This window comes from Pyrus communis, chromosome 12 (assembly GCF_041283825.1).
Source record: "Pyrus communis isolate YQ-2024b chromosome 12, ASM4128382v1, whole genome shotgun sequence".
NCBI classification, from domain to species: domain Eukaryota; kingdom Viridiplantae; phylum Streptophyta; class Magnoliopsida; order Rosales; family Rosaceae; genus Pyrus; species Pyrus communis.
In genome coordinates this window covers 1,385,472-1,393,852 of record NC_142576.1, presented here as the reverse complement: position 1 = coordinate 1,393,852, position 8,381 = coordinate 1,385,472, and the positions used below count along the sequence as shown (strand labels likewise).

Genomic DNA, 8,381 nt, shown 5'->3' with positions numbered 1-8,381 from the left:
GATTCCAAAAACTCAAAAGGGGAGCCAAGGACAATTAGACGTGAGAGTTTGAACATATCATGGCAAGAAACTGAAGTTCTTAGGCCTAATGTGTACAAGGGTTCATTTGGAAGTGCATTTAAAATGATTTAAAACGTTTTTGGAAAAAATGTTTTTGAGTTCTAAAAGCACTTGAAGTGCTTTATAAGTGAAGCACCAGTAAAAGCACTTTTCAAATGAACTCTAAGTTACTAGATTTTATGGAAACTAGATGCTAATCAAATTTTAACAAGCACATATGTATGCACGTAATTGTGATTATCAAATTTTTATCGTACACATCATAATCAAAATTGTTTATTTTCACAATCATCATTCAAAGGTTATCTGTGCACTAAGATTCTTTACTAATCCATGTGCATTGAACAAGGGTTGTCATATAAATAAAATTTTCATGTAATGAATAGTTGTTTTAGAAGAAAATGTCATCTGCCATTAATGAAAGGAGACATGGATGGACAATACTTCCCATATCACATTAACGTGACATCATTATATTGTACAATGACGAGAATCAGAACAGTTCATTCTTTTTATCATCTTCTAAGATCATTTCTAAAAAAAATCATTCGATTTGAAGCCCGTTTAGTTATCTATATGTGTCGAACAAATTGACGGTTATAATAAATACAAGATGAACTGTAAATTTGTTTGACTAACAGTTTTCAATTCAAATTAATTGTTCCGATTGTGAGGTTTATAACTTTATACAATAAAGTGAATGATAAATATCAGAATAATACTAGGGATACCATATTTTTAGGCCAAATTTGCTAAACCATATGACGTGATTGTTAACGATTGAATTATTACAAAGCTTAAGACTAACTTGAAGAACCATAAACATGAATAGAATTGCACTGGATGAATCAAATCATAACGAGTTACACAACTACATTCGTTTCATCTGAAATTCAAGCACGACGGGCTATCACACTATTCAAACACATGTTCAACTTCATCGTCTTTCTGATCGACATTTCGCAACTCATTTATTGTCAGAATTTTACGATTCTTTAACCATTTCACTCCTCTGCAAGCCTACAACAATCCAACACCCAAAAATACCAAATGCCTTCAAAACATTATCGCAAAACATAATCAAACCCAAACAAACGCCAATTAAACCCTAGTTCTGATCAGTCTACCTTCAAATCCAAATTTCTCCCAATCCCCAATTCCAAATCCAACAAAAAAAAGCTCATTAGAAAGCTTAGGTTCAAACCTTAACACCCATCAAAATCTCACTAAAATCCATCAACTACAACCGAAGTTACACCCATTACAAATCGACTTAGAAACACACCCAAAAAACTCTTTTGAAAAATTCACCGCCCAAGCAAAAAGCGCATCCGTACAAAAGCAGTCAATCCCGTCCGCCTCACGCGCCAAACTCTCATCCCAACCGCAGATAACTCCGAGATCCGACGACCCACGTTTAAACGCTTACGGATTTCTCGATCCGGATCGCACTGCTCTCGACCAATCAGCGCTCAGCCTCTCCCCCTCAATTCCTCCCCATATAAACCACCTTCTCCCTCATCTGTCAGTCCACAATTCCCGTTTTCTGATTTTTCTCTATTGAAATCTGAGAAGAACGTTCCGATTCCGCTTCCGAGTTAACGGAGTCAAATCGTCGTGTCAACAACCATGACTGGAACTGACGTCTCCACCGCCAAGGCCAAGAAGGCGAGATCGCTGCCCGCTCACCCGCCGTTCGTCGAGGTATGTGATCGGAAAATCGGTGTTTTTGTTTAATCTACGATTTTACCTGGTGCCTTTTGTTTTCGGAGGCTAATTGCGACCTTTTGTTTGTGTGGCTTTCAGATGATCACGGCGGCGATTGTGTCGTTGAAGGATAGGACCGGATCGAGCCAGTATGCGATCACCAAGTTCGTGGAGGAGAAGCACAAGAATCTGCCGCCGACCTTCAAGAAGCTTCTGCTTAACCATTTGAAGAAGCTCGTGGCTGCCGGAAAGCTCGTCAAGGTGAAGAACTCGTTCAAGCTGCCTCCCGTTCGCTCCGCTGCTCCGGCGAAAGAGAAGGCAGCGGCCGCGGCGCCGAAGCCTAAGAAGTCGGCCGCGGTGGTCGCTAAGCCGAAGTCCAAAACGGCTGCGAAGCCCAAGGCGAAAGCGGTAGCTTCTAAGCCCAAGCCGGCGGCTGCGAAGCCAAAGGTGAAGGCGATTGCTGCCTTGGCCAAACCTGCTTCCAAGGCGGCGAGAACGTCGACAAGGACGTCGCCGGGGAAGAAGGCGGAGGTGAAGTCTAAGGCGAAGGCGAAGAAGCCGGTGGCTCCGGCGAGGGCTGTGAGGAAGCCGAAGAGTGTGAAGTCGCCGGTGAAGAGGAAGGCTCCGGCGAGGAAGGCGAAGAAGTGAGTCTTAGAAACTGCCCCGGTCTGTTTCGTTTCTCGAGAGGGGTAGTTTGTGTAAATTTGTCTGGGGAGTGAGGGGAGTTTCGGAATGAAAAAACAAATCGGTTTGTTACGTTTTCGAGAGGGGTAGTTTGTGTAAATTTGTGTGGGCAGTGAGGGTAGAGTGGGAATGAAGAAACAGTTTGTTGACACAGAATTTGTAGGGTTTTATTTTCTAAGGTTTTATTTTTCCCAACAACTGTGGCGGTTGTTATTTGGTAACTTTTTTCTGTATGAAGAATTTAGAGGATGAATGGAGATGCTTTGCAATTTACATCAAATTTTATTCATATTCTAATTTTAACAACACTAAATACCTATTAGTCGTGAAGAAAACTTGTTTTTTTTTAATTCTTTATTTTTTTTTTATTAACGTATTTATTTTATAGTGATGATATATTAATTAATTTACAAATTTAAGTGGTTATGTTTGTGGATAGAGCTTGGGTGCTAGGGTTCGGGGAACAGGTAATCTTGACTTACTAGTTTTATCCGTATCTGCATTATATTAAGTGTTTACAAGGTACAAATTTGGATAATTAGAGTTTAACACACATTTACAAAATTGGGTAATTGGAATTTGATACACATTTATCGATATACATGTTATAAAATGAACACAGAATGTTGTATTAACGGAAAACATGAACATTGAGGAAATGGCAACCATCCCCCCTAATCTTCAAATTTTAGTCTAAACTCGTTACTAGTTTCGATTTTAGATTTTAAGTATAAAATTTTTGGGTGAGTAAAGCTCTAAACGATGAGTTTATAGGCTAAATACTCGACCTTATCAATAAATAAAATCAAAGTTGAAGAACACAGAGTACAAGTGAGATATTCTCAAGGTTGGTCGTTTTATGTTTTTGCATGTGGAATTTTCGTTATCGAGTTCACCTTCCACTGGTTTTGACGTTTTTTTCCTCTATTTTTACAGGCATATTAACATGTTTACTTATCAAGAACGAGAGAAGCCAAATAATAAAAAAATGATGAAAATTGGATCAAATACTCCCCTAGTTGATCAAATTTCTGGTCTTAAATTACGGATTTAAGGTGAGATCCGCATATTTTTATATTCCCTTTGTATTAGTGAACGTGAAAAAAGTCGGGAAATGTATTTACTCTCGTACTCATTCTTCGTAAGTAAACATGTTAAGTCGTCTCAAATAAAACAAAAAGGAAAACTCATTTTTATACATAACGAGATATGTACCAGTACCGGTTTAACTTACAAAACCATATACAATTCACAATTAACACAAACCCAAGTAAACAAGTCATTTGTGGATGAAAGTAAAACAAAAGCTATTTCTCCTCAGTACATCCAAATGGTAAACCTGCCAAATTCAACACCTTTGTTTTTCTACTCGACGTTAGAAGCAGCTTTCGAGTCCATCGTGATTCGACTCTGATGTCTGCTCGGCGGTCTTTGGAGATGTTTCGGTTGTTTCCTTTTCGCGTTTTGAATGGTCTTTCGTCTTGCAATCGCCAAGGCTGTTTCGCCTTCCAGACTGAGCCTTACTTTTGGGAGCCGCGGGGGAAGTTTCTTTCTGAGTACCAAGGCTGTGACGTTGTGGCCGAGAACAGCCTTTCTTTTTTTCCTCCGCGGACGAGTTGGTGATTGCATCACCATAGCTCTTCCTCCGGCTTAGACTGTTAAATTTTGGGGACTTGGGCTGAGTGAGTGGAGCCTGAAATCATATACAAGCACAAAAAAAGTTCATTTCACAACAAAAAGGTGCAGCTAGTACAAGGAATCGCTACATTACTCGGACTAGGATTATTCCCAATGATACGGTAAATCCTAGTCCTCGAATACAGATTAATTGCATAATCAAACACTTAATCAGGTTCCAAGTCCCGGTTCTTTAATTTTATTTTCGGTTGACATGTGCATCATGTTTTTCTCTTTTTGGTCAATCTCAATACGTTTTCGAGCTCAAAAGTAGTCAAGCACAACTGACAAGACTTGAATTAACTACCTTCTTGCGTTCAGTCTTGGGAGGAGGGGGCTCGTAAATGAAACTGGGTACCGGATTTGCTTTGACCACCATGCTCTTCCTCAGCACCTTGATGGCTGCTTCTTGCTCTTCCTGAAAGTGTAATCAAGGAAAACGTAAAATGAGTTTTCAAGCAGATCCCATCACATGCGGAGGAATAAACACCCAAAAGAAAACGCAGATCCGCATGACACCCATGCTTAATGGCAAGAAAATACAAGATACTACAGGGAAGTGACGCACCTTGGCTCTTGCTTCCCACTGGCTTCTCTCTGCCTCCATAGCTTGGTGCTTTTCCTCTAACTTTGAGTAGTACTAGACGAAGGGAATTGCATCAGTTACACATTAGATCGTGCAGATTAAAAGTAGTTCTCAAGATATACAGTCGCTTGTTTTGTTATAAAAGTACCTCCTTCCTTTTCTCTATACGCTCATAGATCCTAAACGTGGGAGCTTGTCCAACCGTAACCTTGAAATTAGGTGTTCTTGATGCAGCAGTTCTGTTCTTGGTTAAGGATAATGCTAATGTGATCAACAATTTCTAATATATATGTAAAACAAATAAATTCAAATTTCAAATGTCAACCAAGGATACGAGGAAGTCATAGACCAATTATCTTCTTCATTAGCATGCTTCTTATTATCATGTTCCGCACCCTCTTGTGACGACTGAGAAGTTGGCTGAAATGAAAACGGGGCAAAAAAAAATGAAATAGAACCATCCCAAATCTACAATAACGCTGCAGTAGCGTTTACAAGCAAAAGTCCATAATTATTCTCAGTTTCGTGATGCACTTCAAGCCGAATAAAAGGATAATTTAGCTTCCTTAACTGAAACTCGTATTTGAGATGGCATTCTTCGTAAGATCATATAAACATGTAATTCAAAACCTTCTACAGAGCATGTCTCACAGTAGCAAAATTGCGAAAAACAAAAAGGTAATAACCCCAATGAGTTATACTTTTACTTGCTAGATCAGGCATAAAATCTTGTACATATGCCATACCTAACCAAGCCGTCACATAAATGGTATAAAACCTCAACAAAGTTCAATATATGATAAACAAATTGACTTGAACCAGTGGATGAATCCCTTAGAGCTGTGAAAGAAAAATATAATGTTTTTATGGTTTTACCTGTGAACTCTTCAGAGACGCTGCATTCGGAGACTCTGGACTTTGAACAAGATTTGTACTCTTCACAGCCAGCACATCTTGCTTCTCCTCAGATTCCACAGCAACTTCGTTTTCTCTGACAGGGTCCTTCACCTTGGAATCCTTTGACTCAATGCTTTCTTCTGAAACTTTGGGAGCAACGCGGACCTTACCACGAGTAAAACCAATTGATGTCACCACGACACCGTTAATCTTCTTCTCCACCACCTTCCTCTCCATGTCTCTGTTCCCTGCCCTTATACCAGTAACTTCCCTCCCCATGACGCTGCACAAGAAAGCTACAAGCTGAGCACCACCAGACTATAGGAAAATTGCATTACCACTGACAAACTAACAAAGCATTACTTGTTTACAAGTAAATTATTATATCTTCAAACACAATTCAAATTGACCGAAGACATGTTATCTGATGACAGAATTCAAAGATACACAAAAGCGCGCACGCGGGCACATACACAAAACAGTATAAACAAAAAGCATTGCAGGTACTCCATGTTTCAGCATAGTGCATAAAATTACAAACCTGCAACTCGAAAAGTTTTTAAGGAAACACAAGATCCACTAAAATAAATTCTTGTTTAGGAAGAGTGATCCACGTTGTAGATTTCGCCCTTAAAGTTGGGATCTTCCATTCGAACAGGGTGGATCACTCTTCGAATTGTAATTTGCTAATCCGAAAAAAAAATATTTAAAAGCATTGTACTTTGCCAATCCAAGGTGCCGGTGCCGGAGGAGAAACTCTTGCATAGGATTCCGACGGCCGTATTAGTTTACCGGTCACCGGAACCTCCTCAATTTGCCATTTTTCTTTTATAATCTCGCATATGTAAAGCAGTTAAACTATTATAATCACGTTGGAAAAGACACAATAGGAGACAAATTAGGTAAAATTTAAGGGACAAGACATCTAAATAATGAATTGAACCCAACAAATAAAAATTAAAGTAAGAATCACAAAAGCTAAAGTAAAAGGGGTTAGCTTAAATTATAAGGTAAAAAAAAATCACGATGGAAATTAGAAATTTGGTTGACCAAACAAATTTGAGCAAGCCCCATAACCAACAACCACAATATAACAACCCCACTAATTGTGTCGGTGGTATGAATCACTGCACTCGATTTTGCGACATATCTTCCATTAGCAACCAACCACCACAATATCGTTTACAAAAACAAAGAAAGTTCTCATCTTTTTCCAATCTGAGCTAAATTAACCTTAAAATCACCCCAAAAAAAGAAGAAAAAAACTCTCATTTCTGAGCAAAAAATACACCAAAACAAATCAAAAACTCAGTTTTCAGCTAACAATGTCAAAAACAGAGAAGTACCCATGAAAGATGGAGCCTCAAAGCTCAAAACTTTGCAGAAAAAAAGCACAAATCGAAAGACAAAACAAGCACATTTGAGAAATCCCACGAAGCACAAACACACGGAAGACAAGCAATACCAAGAAAGAAGGTTGAGAGAGAGAGATTTCTCTTACAGTTTTTTTTGGTCCCGATCTGGCAAGATCTCCGAACCCCTTCTTTCCCTGTCTCTCAAGAAAATGGATGTTTTCTTCTTTCTTTCCTTCTTATGATTTTCTCTTTCTTTCTCTCAGGCTGCTCAGAAAAAGGGTCTCAAATTCTCATACTATTATTGTGTTGCGCTGTTTGGCTCTATATATAGACGGGTCTTTTCCTTTCCTTCCAAATTTCCAAACGCCGTTATTTCGTGGTAATTTGTTGGTGTATTCAAAAGAAGAAGGTCTAGAAGAAACATATCAACAACATCGAAATTCGATCCTATCCGGTTTCATCTCGCAGGGATCTTAAAAATTTCCACATCTCAATTATTTATCGTGTAGTCATAAATCATTTGATTTTTTTATTTAAAATTAAACACAAATAGTATCTGATGAAAACTAATCGCATGATATACGATGAACGGCTAGGATGGGAGGATTCTAGAAATTCTCACAAAATGAATTCGGAGATGATCCTCTTTCATCTATTTATAATATGTAAAATGATAACAATACGTGACTGTTACGAGAACTCACCAAAATTTCTTTGTTTTTTTATTTTTTATTATAACTTGTGTGCGCTTTTTTTGTTTTCACTACAACTTAGAATTGAAACATATCAAATATGTCGTTCATTAATATGATAACATGTGGAATGATAACACAGTGATTGTGTTTCGAGAATGCAAAAAAAGTTCTTTCTTTAGGATTTTTAATTTTGACGGAGTTTGGAAAATCAGCAAGGACACTTTGGTGTGACATTTTTTTTGGCAGGAGAAAGAGGGTCGGTGAGAATCAAATCTACATAAGGATACATAAACATAATTATGTTCTGCCACTTGTAAAGCGTCATGTACAACATAATGTGACATTTAATGGGATGTTCTATTTTTGGTTCTGTTTGTTGGGAATTAAATTTCAAATCCTTCCATCATTTTTTATCACTCTATTTTAACTTGTGTTGAGAATGAAAGATCCAATCTTTAAGATACTCAAAGAGGAAATTTCCCAAATAAGGTCAGAAATTTATGGGGTTATAGATCTGGTAATTAATTTATTAACTTATGAATTATTATTAGCATTTTAAAAATTTTATTCTACATTTCTCACAAACGTATTTTTTTTTCAAATTATATAAAGTTTGAGTACTAATTGAAATTTTTGGAGTGCCAATAGTAATTCCCATTAACTTACCTACTTCATGATACAGTCCCATTAACTTATGAATTGAAAATTAATAAAGAAATA

At 37.8% G+C, this 8,381-nt stretch overlaps 2 protein-coding genes across 4 annotated transcripts; one reads left to right on the top strand and one right to left on the bottom strand.

Moving 5' to 3' along the window:
- The first annotated feature begins 1,575 nt into the window (after positions 1-1,575).
- On the top strand, positions 1,576-2,715 carry LOC137745156 (histone H1.2). The gene is made up of 2 exons (XM_068485057.2): positions 1,576-1,764; positions 1,867-2,715. Exons 1-2 carry the CDS (start codon positions 1,690-1,692, stop codon positions 2,413-2,415), a joined length of 624 nt encoding a protein of 207 aa, XP_068341158.2. The 5' UTR covers positions 1,576-1,689; the 3' UTR covers positions 2,416-2,715.
- Positions 2,716-3,620: 905 nt separating this feature from the next.
- Positions 3,621-7,331, bottom strand: LOC137745141 (protein WVD2-like 1). Of its 3 annotated transcripts, none has more exons than XM_068485031.2 (7): positions 7,113-7,331; positions 5,591-5,894; positions 5,049-5,134; positions 4,863-4,953; positions 4,697-4,768; positions 4,436-4,546; positions 3,621-4,144 (listed from the first exon to the last, which is right to left on the bottom strand). In XM_068485031.2, the coding sequence occupies exons 2-7, from the start codon at positions 5,888-5,890 to the stop codon at positions 3,827-3,829; spliced, it is 978 nt and encodes a 325-aa protein (XP_068341132.2). In that variant the 5' UTR covers positions 5,891-5,894; positions 7,113-7,331; the 3' UTR covers positions 3,621-3,826. The 3 variants fall into 3 exon arrangements, with proteins under 3 accessions (XP_068341132.2, XP_088538094.1, XP_088538097.1); XM_088681968.1 differs by lacking the exon at positions 7,113-7,331 and adding an exon at positions 6,333-6,442; XM_088681971.1 differs by lacking the exon at positions 7,113-7,331 and adding an exon at positions 6,153-6,436.
- Positions 7,332-8,381: the final 1,050 nt, after the last annotated feature.